Source organism: Capricornis sumatraensis, chromosome 17 (genome assembly GCF_032405125.1).
Source record: "Capricornis sumatraensis isolate serow.1 chromosome 17, serow.2, whole genome shotgun sequence".
NCBI lineage: Eukaryota > Metazoa > Chordata > Mammalia > Artiodactyla > Bovidae > Capricornis > Capricornis sumatraensis.
In genome coordinates, this window is record NC_091085.1 from 75733619 (window position 1) to 75747996 (window position 14378).

At 50.5% G+C, this 14378-nt stretch overlaps 1 protein-coding gene across 1 annotated transcript; it reads left to right on the plus strand.

The window, feature by feature from the left end:
* Positions 1-9827: 9827 nt before the first annotated feature.
* Positions 9828-13789, plus strand: LOC138093578 (uncharacterized). Its single transcript, XM_068989632.1, is given in 7 exon segments — positions 9828-10807; positions 10809-10970; positions 10972-11402; positions 11405-11735; positions 11737-13083; positions 13085-13518; positions 13758-13789. Coding segments are annotated over 7 exon segments (3717 nt in total).
* The last annotated feature ends 589 nt before the right edge of the window (positions 13790-14378 follow it).

Here is a 14378-nt window from a genome sequence, read left to right on the forward strand (position 1 = left end):
GCGAAGATCCAGCCACTGTGGGGGGCAGTGTGACGGGGGACAGCTTCTCTGGCTGGGTGGCCCTGCCTGGGAGCCTCACTTCCAAGGCAGGTGAGGGCTAAGCCACAGGCCGCCATGCTGGCGCCTCACCTCCATTCTGGGCAGTGGAGACCCCCTGAACTTCCCAAACACAAACCTCTTGATGTCTGCCCATCTTTGGAAAGGAGAGCCACCAGAGGTGCCTCCAGGGAGCAGAGTATGGGCTCAGACAGCAGGTACAGCAGGTGGGGGAGGTGAACCCCGTGGTCCGAGTAAGGGTGAACTTCTGGAGGGGCCCTCTGGCACCCTTTCCTCCACAGCCACGCCCGGCCTGCTCCCACAGCCCTCTCTGGGCCGGGAGTCCCTCCTGCCTGCCCACCACTGTACCCACGGCTGCTTCTCCCCCAAACCCCCGTCACCTCGGCAAGTCCTCCGGGACAGCCTCGCCCGAAGGCAGTGAAAGCACACAAGCCAAAAACAGCGCGGTGTCCGCCAGCGGGGCAAGGGGTCAACAGTCTGAAATGTTCCCCTGCAGAGCATAACCAAGCAGTGAGTGAAGGAGCTGGTTGCGTACACAGACGCGTGGGTGAATCCCCGTACACTGGATGGAGGAAGAGGAAATTCTCTGACGAATGATTCCATTCTTTAGAAGTTCAGACTCGGGCAAGAGTGTTATTTTCAGGTGCAAAGACATGGTAACTACAAGAGCCAGGGCCCTGGCCCCGTCTAGAGGTCGGAGAGGATGAGTGACCTTCCGGAGAGTGGTGGGTTTCAAGACGGCTCATCTCATAACTCATCAACCTCTGCATTTTAATGCACTTTTCTAATCATGTTATTTTACAAAGGTAAAACCACCACCCAGTCCCTCCATATCTTGGGCTTCTCAGGGCATCGACCTCTTGGCGTGCACACCTCTCCCGTGATCGGTCAGCCTCAGTGGGGAGCTGTCAAGGCCTGAGAAGCAGCGTTGGCTCAACCGCGCGGGTGGCCCTGGGTCGATGAGCGGAGGGCCGCCGTCATTCCCCCCGGGGGGGGTGGGCTTGCCCCAGCCCGACCGCCTTCCCAGGGAAGTGTGTGTCAGTCTGGAGCGCTGGCTTCCTGGCTGCAGCAGCCTGGCCCTGAGTGGGTCTTACCCAACCCAGGTCTGCTTCTCATGAACGGGATCTGCTATGATGAGTGGCCCCAGCGCCCGAGGTCTAACTTAAAGCAGGTGGGGTTCTCCTGGTTTCCACTGTTTATACAATGTGATCGTCTGTCCACTTACCTGGAGTTGGTGGGGGAACATTACAGGGACCCCCCCACGCCTGGAACCCTTTGATTATGTACAGGGAGAAGAGTCAAATGGCAAAAAACGAACCCCTACTTCATGTCAGGCACCTCAGTAGCCGAGGCAGAGAAAGCCAGAGTCCCACGCTCGTGGAGAAGACTGTCTGCAGAAGATGGTAAGTGTGAGAATGCTGCGGAGCAGCCGGGGGTCTGTGGGGACCTGCAGCAAGTCAGGAGAGGGGCCCTAGGGAAGCAGTGTGTAAACTAGGGCCTGAGGGATGAAGAGGAGACAAGAAGCCGATCCGCTGAGCATGTACTGTGTGCTCAGCCCCTTTTGTCCAGACCACCACTGTTTAAGATAGGTGTTCTCATCCCCATGTTACAGCTGAAGCAGCTGAGGCTCAGCGAGATGAGGAGCCCTATCCAAGGTCGCTCAACTAACCTGCAGCAGAATGAGGACTTAGACTCCAGTCTGATGATCCAAAAGCCAGGCAGTGAGGCGGCTGCCGTCACAGACAAGGCCAGAAGTGGGGGTGGCCTCAGTGGATCCAGAGATGCAGACGTGCAGGCCCAGCAGGGACCTGAAGGGAAGTGACAGGACTCAGCGAGCACTGCTGAGGCAGAGGGGCAGGACGCGCTGCAGGCTCCGCCCTGACCAGCTGGACGGACAGCATCCGCTGGGTCATTTACCACAGTGGAGAATGAGGGGAAGGACAGAGGTTTAGAGGGGAAAAACATCATCTAAACTTGACGTACTCTACTTCATAAAATAAAACCGGGGTAATCCCATGCCTAGAAACTCCCTCTCTTCAAGCCTCGATCCCAGTGTTCTCTCCACCCACTCCTGCCCCTCCTCCCGGTGTCCTAAGGCCTCCAGTTCTCTTCTGACCCTCCAGCCTTCTACTACCTCGCCTGAGGCACGTCAGAGCTGGGAGGCCCCCCATCTGCCCCCTGGCCCCCCGGGCTTTGTTCAGGCCTCTCCTGATGCTCCCTCCGCTGTAGAGGCCCTGCCGGGGGAGGAGCTGCTTGTGTGCTGAGCTCCTCAGGGTGGAGTCTTCCCCCAACCCCTCCCCCGCCACCAGGACCCAGAACATTCTGTGTGCACAGCCTCCACAGTCACACGGCTCAGAAGGGCCTTGTCTTGGTCTAACGCGCTTCTACTGCAGTTCCAAATATATTCCTACTGTTTGTAACAAGGGGCCCCTGTTTTCATTTTGGATTAGGTCCTGACACGAGCTGTCCTGTCCCTGGATTGTAATGATGTAGACCCTGAGTGGCAGGCAGCCTTTCCCAGCTGTGGGAGTGAGCCTCATTTCTAGCTAGGAAGGCCCACTGTTTTAAAGTAGAAGGAGATAAAATAGAGCTCACTCACTTTGTTTCTATGAAATACAGTTTTATGTGCAGTTTTATGCTTCTTCATGGGTAATAACTTAGGAGGGAACCTAGGGAATAGAATACAGAAATAACAAATTATGGGCCATTAACTGTGGTTAATTGTTTCTTTATAGCCTAGTGTGGAGGCGCATCTGGGTTGCTTTGCACTTGCAGTCACAGGTAGGGAAGGAGGTCTGCTTAAGTATAACCTAGCAGCTGGTGGCCCAGCCTGGCTCCCAAAGCAGACGGTGCTGTCAAGGCCTCACCTCCAGCTAAACAGTGTTTCTCACAAGCCTTATCATCGAGCAATCGTGGGCCGCTTACCTGAGGTCCCTTCGGCTCTCAGGTGTGGAGGAGGTCCACGTGTTGTCCAGGTGCCCTGCAGCAGCAGCCTTTGGGTGTAACCCACGCTTGTGCCCAATAAGCTGGATGAGTCAGCCACTCAGGCTCCGACAGCGGCAGGTCATTGCTTACTTTAGTAAACACCTGTTTAAAAGAAAAAATGAACTGAAAAAGTGCTGGACACTTTGCTCAAGAAAGGTCCCCCTGGTTAGCACTGTGGGCCTGCCCATCCTGATGAGCTACCGGATGGAGCACCAGGACCGCTGAGAGAGAGGTCCTCCGGAGTCACTCCCCCAGAGCAGTAACCCGAGAGACGGGACGAGCACACAGAAGAGAAAATCCAGCCCCAAGGTCCTTTGCTCAGAGACACAGCCTGCATCCATCCAGACTGGCTATGGAAGGCCTTCTGGAATGCACTCGGTCATCCTGTCACCCTCTGTTGCGCTGATCCATGTAATTCAGCTGTCCCGCCCCAGGAGCGTGGCTGACCTCCTTCAGTTCACAAACTACAGCCCAGATTCCTTGCTCTGACAGCAGCTGGCCTCCCAGGCATACTCAGCTGTTCTTCACCCCATGGAACTTCTCCCCTTAACTCTTCTCATCCGTCTCCTCTCCCTCAACTCGCGCATTTCTGAGTGCCTGTCCTTGCTAGACCTGGAGGACATGGAGGGAGGGAAATAAGCCCGGTCCTCAGCCTGAGCTTTTCACCTAGTGAGTCCATGGGTTATGCAGACCTTCATGGTAAACCCTGAGGAGGGCTGTGATAGGGCTCTGAGCCCCCATCAGGACGTGGCTCTGGTTTCGGCATCAGGAAGGGTTTCCCTGAGGAGTGTGATTTCTGTGGACAGAAAGAGGTGGTAACCAGGCACCAACCGGGGGCAGGAGAGGCTGCGAAGAGGGCACACTGCGGCCAGGCCAGCAGGGCCGTGGGCCAGAAGCGAGGCCCTTTGCAGGGAGGCACTGTAAGGCCAGTGGGGCTGAAGAGCAGGGGGCACAGAGGGGGGTGAGCTTGGCTCAGACAAGCTAAGTCTGGGCTCGAAGAGGACGGTCTATGTCCCTAGAGCCGTGGGAAGCCTCTGAGGGGTTTTCAGCGAGAACACCGGAGTTGTGTTTTCAAGAACCTTCAGGAGGAGGTACAGGGCCTTCGTGCTCAGGGTGAGAAGGGAGCAGCCATACAGTAAAAAAAGTATCTGCCCTGCAGAGAGGGGAGAAGCGCACGGGAAGGACGACCATGCCACCTGCTGGGGGGTTTGCGTGCTCAGAGGGAGGTGGGGGCTGGGGCTGGACGTGGGAGAGTGAGGCAGGGACAAGGCAGGCAGGGGATGGGCACCTTCTGGCTCACCCCCGAGAGAAGAGGTGGCCGAGGACCGAGCCAAAGGCCAGGGAGAAGAAAGGAGCTGGCAAAGCAGGCCAGGAAGGAGAGGAAAAAGGAAAGCAAGGCAATATGCTGCCGATCTCTAGGGAAGAGTGTATTTCAGGAAGCGCCAACCCTGGAGGATAAACAGAAGCAGCCCCGAAGAGAAGAGAAAAGAAAAGAAAGGCAAAGAGAACAGGAAGCCCACAGCCCAGAGGGCAGAGCGCCCCGGAGCTCTGGGAGCTGGAGTCGGGGAGGAAGCCTGGAGGCTGGCGGATCAAGAGGGGCCTCAGTAAGGAGTTTGGACACGATCCTGAGGGCCAGCGGAGGGCTGTTAGAAGTTTCTTTTTAGCTAGAAACAAGATTTATGCTCCTTGTAAATAAAACAAGATGAACCCCCCCCCACACACAAAAAAAGACACAAAACTCTAGCAACAAAGGTATATGTTAACAAGTGAAAGTTCTGCCAAATGCCCCTCCTTCGGTATTATTCCAGACCTCTTGCTGTCACTCACCAACATCGTTAGTTATGTGCAAACAGGATTCCACTGCACACAATCTCTGCACCTTTCCCCATTCGGTCAGCAGCCATCTTGAGTGTCCATCTGGGTGGATACACGCAACATGCCCGCAGGTGTGAACAGCTGGACCCTCCGCCACAGCCTGTGGGTGTGTTTCTGCCTAGGGTGCTCATTTATTTTCTTTAACCTAAACAGGCTGTGGAGGCGCCTAAGGAGAGGAGTGTTCCCCGGGGCTCTGCGTCCCGGGTTGGTTCTGCCATTAAGTACCTGGCTTTGGGGGTGACACGACCCCTCCTGGGCCTCAGTTTCCCGGTTCACTGTGTGCTGGGCACTATTAACTCATAAAACAAGGTGAGTGTTGATATTTCTCATCGGTGAAGGGCTTTAGCTAGAGGACCGTCATGATTAGATTTGTGCTTCAGAAGGATCACTCGGGTTGCAGTCTGAAAAATTCCTTGCTCTTCTCATCCACATTTGTAAAAAAAGAATCTTAGTCTGTCAAGGCCTAGTTCAGTTTCCTCTTCCAAAAGTGCTCTCTCCAGCACACAACCTCTTAACTGGAATTCTCCTCTACTCAGTTCTCCCCTAGAACATAAAACCCCCAGAAGTTGAGAATCATGCTTTTCATCCTTGCATCCTCCACAGGAGTAAGTCTGTACAAGGACTTAGGAAATCTCAGCAGAGCTGTCCATGCACTAAAGAAGTCATTTTGGTTGACAAATAATTGGCCACTCAATACTTGTTTGGGACCCGAGCCTCCTTTTGATACAGAGTTTTATCCACAGGCCTCGAGACGCGTATGATTAAGCACTGCAGGCGGTATTTTCCTAGCTCTGAAAGGCTCCGACCTGCCCTGCCTGGAGTGCTGATGTTGAATGAGACTGTCTGGAAAGACGCCCTAAAAGCCAGCCAGGTGTATTGTCCCTGGGCTTTAAGAAGATCCTGCAATTCGGAAGCCTGAGAGCTTCCTTTTCACCTTGCACAATACACTGATAGCTTTGCCTTCACTGCACTATTGCTGTATAGGAATGAGTGACCTGCTTTTTCTTTCCTTTGAAAGTTTTGCTCATTAAATACAGTTTTCTTAGATCCATGCGTTTAGTGTTATGTAAATAAAAAGCTTGTATTGAACACTTGCAACTTGAAGATCAGTTCTTCTGTTTCATAATTTAAAATAACTTACAAAATGGAAACAAATGGGACCTAATTAAACTTAAAAGCTTTTGTATAGCAAATGAAACCAAAACTGAAATGAAAAGACGACCCACAGAATGGAAGAAAATGTTTGCCAACAGAGCAACCAACCAAGGGATTAATCTCCAAAATTTACAAACAGCTCATGAAACTCACTATCAAAAACACAACCCAATCAAAAAATGGTCAGAAGATCTGAACAGACATTTCTCCAAAGAAGACATACAGATGGCCAACAGCCTCATAAAAAGATGCTCATCACCACTAATTATTAGAGAAAGGCAAATCAAAACTGTAATGAGGTTACCACCTCATACTGGCCAGAATGGACATCATTAAAGACTCAACAAATAAGAAATGCTGGAGAGGGTGTGATGAAAAGGGAAGCCTCCCACAGGGCTGGTGGGAGTGCAGACTGACACAGCCGCTGTGGAGGGCAGCACGGAGGCTCCCTGAAAACTAAAAATAAGAGTTGCCATACGATCCAGCAATCCTGCTCCTGGGCATACACTCAGACAAAACTATAATCTGGAAAGATACATGCACATCTACGCCCACAGCGCTATTCGCAACAGCCAAGGGATGGAAGCAGCCTCAGTGTCCACTGACAGATGAATGGATACAAAAGATGGGCTATGTATATTATAATGGGATATGAGTCGTTAAAAAGAATGAGATAATGCCATCTGCAGCAATGAGGATGGACCTAGAGATTACCCTACTGAGTGAGGTAAGTCAGAAAGACATCACACGCCAGGTGATGTCACTTATATGTGGAATCTAAACTACAGTACAAATGAACATATCTGCAAAACAGACGGACGCACAGAGGACAGACTGGGGTTGCTGAGGGGCCGGAGGGGCAGGGAGTCTGGGATTAGCAGATGCAAACTATTATATATACAGGATGGTTAAAAAACAAGGTCTTACTGTATAACATAGGGAACTGTATTCAATATCCTGCAATAAGCTATAATGGAAAACAATATGAGGAAAAATATATATGAGTCACTTTGCTGTTCAGCAGAAATTAACACATTATAAATTAACTATACTTCAATAAAATTTTTTAAAAGAAATCAATAACAGGAGATACTGCGGGAAAATCACATATATGTGGAAACCACACAACACACACCAAAACAACCAAGAGGTCAAAGAAGAAAATTAGGAAATTCAAGGAAAATTGGGAAATTCTTTGAGATAAATAACAACAAGAACAGAGCGTATCAAGTTATTCAACGCAGCTAAAGCTTAGATGGAAAGTTATGGTTATAAATGTTATCCTTAAAAAACCTCTAATTATTAACCATATACCTTAAGAGGCTTCCTTGGTAGCTCAACTGGTAAAGAATCAGCCTGCAGTGCAGGAGACCGTGGTTCAATTCCTGGGTCAGGAAGATCCCCTGGAGAAGGGACAGGCTACCCACTCCACAGTTTTCTTGGGCTTCCCTGGTGGCTCAGATGCTAAGGAATCTGCCTGCAATGCAGGAGACCTGGGTTTGATCCCTGAATCGGGAAGATACCCTGGAGAAGAGAATGGCTACTCACTCCAGTATTCTTGCCTGGAGAATTCCATGACAGAGGAGCCTGGCGGGCTATAGACCATGGGGTCGCAAAAGGTTGGACACAACTGAACAACTAACACTTTCTATATACTAAGCACATATACCTTAAGAAACTAAAAAAGATGTGCAAAATAAACCCAAAGCAAGCAAGAGGGAACAATACACATTCCAGCAGAAATAAATTAAGTAGAGAACAGAAAAACAATAGAAAAAAAATGGATGAAATAACAAGTTGATTCTTTGGAAAGACCAACTTGACAAACCATCCGTTGGAAAGGCCAAGGGAAAAGAGAAAAGAGTCAAATTATGAAAAGATGGAATGAGAGAGAGACATGATAGCCATTCTTATAGCAATAAAAAAATCAGAGGATTTTATGAACACATGTAAGCTAACAAATTAGATAACCTAGGTGAAATGAAAATATTTATATAAAGACACAAACCACTGAAATGGAATCAAGAAGAAAAAGAAAGCCTGAACAGGCCTGTAAAGCGAAAGGACTGGATCAGTAATCAAACACTTCCCACAAGGAAGAGCCCAGAGCCAGATAGCTTCACTGCTGAAATCTACCAAACGTATATGAATGAGAACCCACGAACTTGTTACAAACAACAACACAAAAGGAGGGCCTTCCCTGGTGGTCTAGCGGCGACCCGGGTTCCGTCTCAGGTCCGGGAAGAGCCCACGTGCCACGGAGCGACTGAGCCTGCGCACCACGGTGACTGAGGCTGCGCTCTGGAGCCCGGGGACCAACTGCAGCTGTCGAGCCCACGCGCCTTAACGCCCGTGCTCCGCAGCAAGAGAAGCCCCCACAACAGAAGCCTGTGCACCACGACCAAGAGTAAGCCTGCTCCCCACAGCGAGAGAGCAGCCCGCACAGCAAGGGAGACCCCGCAACAGAAGCCTCTGCACCGGGACCAAGAGTAAGCCTGCTCCCCACAGCGAGAGAGCAGCCCGCACAGCAAGGGAGACCCCGCAACAGAAGCCTCTGCACTGGGACCAAGAGTAAGCCTGCTCCCCACAGCGAGAAAGCAGCTCGCACAGCTAGGGAGACCCCGCACACGGCCAGGAAGAAACACATGATCAAAGAGAAAAGATGGCAACACTCCCCACATCGATTCACCTTGATTCACGGACCTAACATTCCAGGCTGGTATGTGTTAGGGACCAAACGACGGTCTCTAGGACCTGAGTCATGTTTACCAGAAAGAGACAGGATATGCGCTCATCCTGCCTGGCCAATCATGTAACGCCAGCTACTCCTGGAACTGAGACAAAGAACTGCCTGTATATAAGCCGCCATACTTCTTTGTTCGGGGCTCTTGTCAGATTCCCTTGTGTGGGATGAGACTTGGGCCCTAGTGCGCTAGGAATAAACAAACTCCCTTCTTGCGTTTGCAATACTGTGGTGGCCTTGCTCTCTCGGTCGGTTCGGAGATACGGGCTCGGAGCATAACACCTGGGGGCTCGTCCGGGATCTCCGTCCCGCCGGGGAAGACAACTCTCCTGGTAGAAGGGAGTAACCTCGTTAGGAGATAAGAGCTCTGAGCACCGGTGCTAACGTTGCAGAAGCCCAGATTAAGTCCGAGGCCTAGTATCTTATTGGGAGGCATCTGGCTGTAAAGTGCAGAGGCAAGTCAGCGTAAGGCCGGGGCCTAGCTTCGTGCTGGGGAGGCAGCTGGCTCTGTGAACATCCTGCAGGTAAGATTGAGTGCATTGTTGGTGGCCACCTTGTGTTTGTTATCTGTTTGTCTATTTGTGGCGTCTGCGCTGCTCTTTGTGTGCTCTGTTGGCTCCCAGTGTACTTTTCTGTGATCACGGGACAAACAACTTCTACTCCTTTATCTCTTATGATTAACCACTTCTCTGATTTCAAGTCTAGAGCTCAGAATCTTTCGTTACTGGCAAAGAAGAGGAAACTGGTGACTTTCTGTTCTGTCGAGTGGCCCACCTTTGACGTCGGATGGCCACAAGAGGGAACCTTCAATCCCCAAATTATCCAGGCAGTTAAAGAGAGGGTGCTTACTCCTAGTCCTGCCGGGCACCCAGATCAGACTCCCTACATTCTGGTCTGGCAGGATCTAGTGAGGAACCCGCCAGAATGGCTTAAACCCTTTGTTCTCACTCCTCCTAAACCTCCCCGTCCCTCTTCCCCAACTCCAACCTCACCAAGCCCACAGGTGTTAGTAATGAAGGCTTCCGAAGAAAAAGAAGAAAAAAAAGACGAAAATCGACCAAAGCCGGTATTCCAGGAATCTTCTCTGTATCCTAATCTGATAGATCTGGAGACCGAATTGTTCCCACCCCCGTATGCGGATCCACATCCGCCCTTGCTTTCACAGGTTTCATCGGGAGAAGCCAGGAGGAGAACTGAGCCTTCAGCTCATCCCAGAGAAGGGGGCCCCGCCCAGGGAACTTGGGGAAAAACAAGTGAAATGGCCAATGTAGCGGAAGAAGACCCGGAAGTCCCCTCCTCCACTGTTTACGCGTTTCCGGTCCGGGCGGGACCAGCCAGAGAGGGTGGAGAGCGGACATATCAGTATTGGCCCTTTTCCACTAGTGATTTGTACAATTGGAAAACCCAGACTCCCTCCTTCTCTGAAAAACCGCAGGGTCTTATTGATCTGTTAGAGTCTATCCTTTTTACTCATAATCCCACTTGGGATGATTGTCAGCAACTGTTACAGGTGCTTTTCACTACAGAAGAGCACGAGCGGATCCTGTCAGAAGCTCGAAAGAATGTGCCAGGGGTGGATGGGAGGCCCACAATACAGCCTAACCTCATTGAGGAGGGGTTCCCCTTGGTGCGACCCAACTGGGACTTCGAACGCGTTGAAGGTAGGGAGCGTCTCCGGGTATACCGTCAGACTCTTATGGCCGGCCTTAGAGCGGCCGCCAGAAAGCCGACTAATTTGGCCAAAATAAATTCAGTGAGGCAGGAACCAAATGAGAGCCCAGCAGCCTTCCTTGAAAGGATCATAGAAGCTTTTAGACAGTATACCCCTATGGACCCACAGGCAGATGAGTCACGAGCGGCAGTTATGTTTGCATTTGTAAATCAAGCAGCCCCCGATATTAGAAAAAAATTACAAAAGATAGAGAGGTTAAGTGAACAATCCTTGCAAGAGCTAGTGAGGGCAGCCGAGAGGGTTTTTAATCATAGAGAGACCCCAGGAGAGAGAGGACCGCATTAGAAGAGAAGAAAGAGAATTCAGAGCTGAAGAAAACCGTAAAAATCAAAAAGAGCTGGCCCAGATATTTTTTGCTGGGGTTGAAAACAAAAACAGGTTCCAGAAAGGGAAAAAATTGGACTCAAAAACTGAAGAAAAAATGACAAGGCGTTAAGCTTGAGAAAAACCAATGTGCGTTTTGTAAAGAGTTTGGACATTGGAAAGATAAATGCCCCAAGAAAAATCTAAAAGAGGAGCCCAGGAACCCCAAAAACGAGACTCCCTCTCCAGACAGTCATATCCTCTATGCGGGTGAGGATAGCGACTAGGGGGGTCAGGGCTCGATGCCCCTCCCCGAGTCCTGGGTAACTATAAATGTGGAGGGGAAACCGGTTGGCTTCATGGTGGACACGGGAACCCAATACTCAGTCTTAAACCAAAAAGATGGACCCATGTCTAAGAAAAGTAGCTGGGTGCAGGGAGCAACCGGGACTAAACGATATGGATGGACTACAAAACGGCACGTGAACCTGGGGGCCCACCAGGTGACCCATTCTTTTCTGGTGATACCTGAGTGTCCAGCGCCCTTGTTGGGAAGGATTTACTGTCTAAAGTAAATGCCCAAATTCATTTTGACCACGGACAAGTGTCGGTTTTAGATGGGACCGGGCATCCTCTTCAGGTCTTGTCTCTGGCATTAAAAGATGAATACAGACTCTACTTGCCAGAGGCCCCAGCGACAATAAGTCCCGAAGTACAACCATGGGTTCAAAGATACCCTCAGGCCTGGGCTGAAACTGCAGGAATGGGACTAGCCAAACAGAGGCCCCCTATCATTGTGGAACTGAAAGCCAGTGCTTCCCCGGTGAGGGTACGACAGTATCCCATGAGTCAGGAGGCTTGACAAGGAATTACTCCTCATATACGCTGGGGTCCTGAAAAGGTGCCGGTCCCCATGGAACACTCCCCTGCTGCCTGTGAAAAAGCCTGGGGGAACTGATTTTAGACCGGTTCAAGATCTACGAGAAGTCAACAAACGGGTGAATGATATTCATCCTATGGTTCCTAACCCTTATACATTGCTAAGCAACTTGCGTCCAAACTACATTTGGTATACTGTTGTAGATTTAAAAGATGCCTTTTTTAGTTTGCCTCTTGCCCCCGCAAGCCAAGAGATCTTTGCCTTCGAATGGCAGGAAGACGGTGGTCAGACCCCTGTGCAGCTGACATGGACTCGCTTACCACAGGGTTTCAAAAACTCGCCCACGTTATTTAATGAGGCCCTGGACGAAGACCTCCATGAGTATCGGGTTGAACACCCTACCATTGTTTTATTACAATATGTTGATGACCTTATGCTGGCGGCGGCTACAGAGAAAGAGTGCCAAGAGGCAACAGGTGACCTTCTCCAAACCTTGGGGACTTTAGGTTACCGGGCTAGTGCCAAAAAGGCCCAGATTGCCAAGCAAGAGGTTACATACCTCGGTTATAAGATAAAACAGGGCCAGAGGTGGCTAACACAGGCTATAAAAGAAACCATCTTCCAGATCCCTGAGCCGGCTAACCCTAGACAAGTGAGAGAATTTCTGGGAACGGTGGGATATTGCCGGTTATGGATCTTGGGGTTTGCAGAAAAGGCCAGGCCCCTATATGAGGGGACCAAAGAAAACAAGGACTGGAAATGGACTGAGCCAATGAAAGAGGCCTTCCAAGAGCTCAGGCGAGCCTTGCTAGAGGCTCCTGCCCTTGCCCTCCCTGATCCATCTAAGCCTCTCCAATTATTTGTAGATGAAAAGCAGGGGATAGGAAAAGGGGTACTAACACAGAGATGGGGACCATGGAAGCGACCTGTAGCTTACCGTTCCAAGAGACTAGACCCAGTGGCAGCCGGATGGCCACCTTGCCTCCGTATCATCGCGGCCACCGCGCTCTTAGTCCACGATGCTGATAAACTGACTTATGGACAGAGACTCTTGGTCTACACTCCTCATGCCATAGAGAGAGTTTTAAAGCAACCCCCAGGTAAATGGATTTCTAATGCCTGCTTGACGCACTACCAGGCCTTGCTACTTGACACCCCACGGATTCATTTCCAAACGCCCTGCACTCTAAATCCGGCCACTCTCTTGCCCAATCCGGGGGAAAATAGCCCCCTTCATGATTGTGATGAGATACTGGCCGGGGTAACAGCAATGCGAAAGGACTTAACCGATACTCCACTGGATAACAGTGAGCTAAGATGGTTCACAGACGGCAGCAGTTATGTAAAAGATGGACAGACGGGCGGGAGCCGCAGTAGTAGATGACTCTGGACGGACGATATGGGCAGAGGCCCTTCCCCCGGATACCTCAGCACAAAAGGCAGAGTTAATTGCCCTGATTCAAGCATTAGAGAGAGCCAAAGGAAAAAGAATAACTATTTTCATTGACAGTCGCTATGCTTTTGGCACGGTACACATCCAGGGCCCAATATATCGGGAACAGGGGTTTTTGACAGCTGAAGGAAAAGAAATTAAAAACTTGCCTGAAATCCGTAGACTTTTAGAGGCTGTACAGATGCCTCGGGCTGTGTCAACAGTACACGTACCTGGACATCAGAAGGGTGACAGCCCCACGGCACGAGGGAATCGTGCCACAGACCTGGCAGCTCAAAAAGTAGCTGATGAAGATTTCATCACCCCTGTGTTGGCGATCGGACTTCCACCTCCAGGTATGGGAACTCTGCCCCCAACCCCTGAGTATTCATCCACAGACCTTGTTTGGATCCAAAAACACACCAACCTTCAAAAAGATAAAGATGGATGGTACCGAGACTCAGACGGCTACTTGATACTCCCTGCTCAGTTGGGACGGCAACTATGTGAGCATTTGCACTTGTCTACTCATCTGGGAGAAAAGAAGACTCTGATGCTCTTTCAAACTGCGCGCCTGCGATTTCCCCGGCACCAGACAACTGTAAAGAACATAGTGCATGCTTGTAAGGCATGTCAACAGATGAGGCCAGGAAAAGGACAACATGCAGGACTGAGGTATCGGGGAGAAGGACCAGGGCAACACTGGGAATTAGGTTTCACCGAGGTAAGGCCAGGCAAGTATGGTTACCGGTACTTGTTAGTGTTGGTGGATACCTTCTCAGGGTGGGTAGAAGCTTTTCCTACAAAGGGAGAAACCGCGATGATAGTGGCAAAAAAGATTTTAGAAGAAATAGTTCCGAGGTTTGGCCTGCCAGTGACCATCGGCTCTGATAATGGACCTGCCTTTGTGAGTCAAATAGTTCAGAGCCTTGCCCTAGGCCCGGGGACTAAATGGAAGTTACATTGTGAATACAGTCCACAGAGCTCAGGGCAAGTAGAAAGAATGAATCGGACTCTAAAAGAAACTTTAACTAAATTGGCTATAGAGACTGGCGGGGACTGGGTGACCCTCCTTCCCTTCGCCCTCTTCCGTGCGCGTAATACTCCTTATCAACTTAATCTGACCCCATTTGAGATTCTGTATGGGAGACCTCCCCCTGTATGTCCAATATTTGAAGGGAAGAAACTACCGCCTCCCACGTTGGGGCAACTCCAA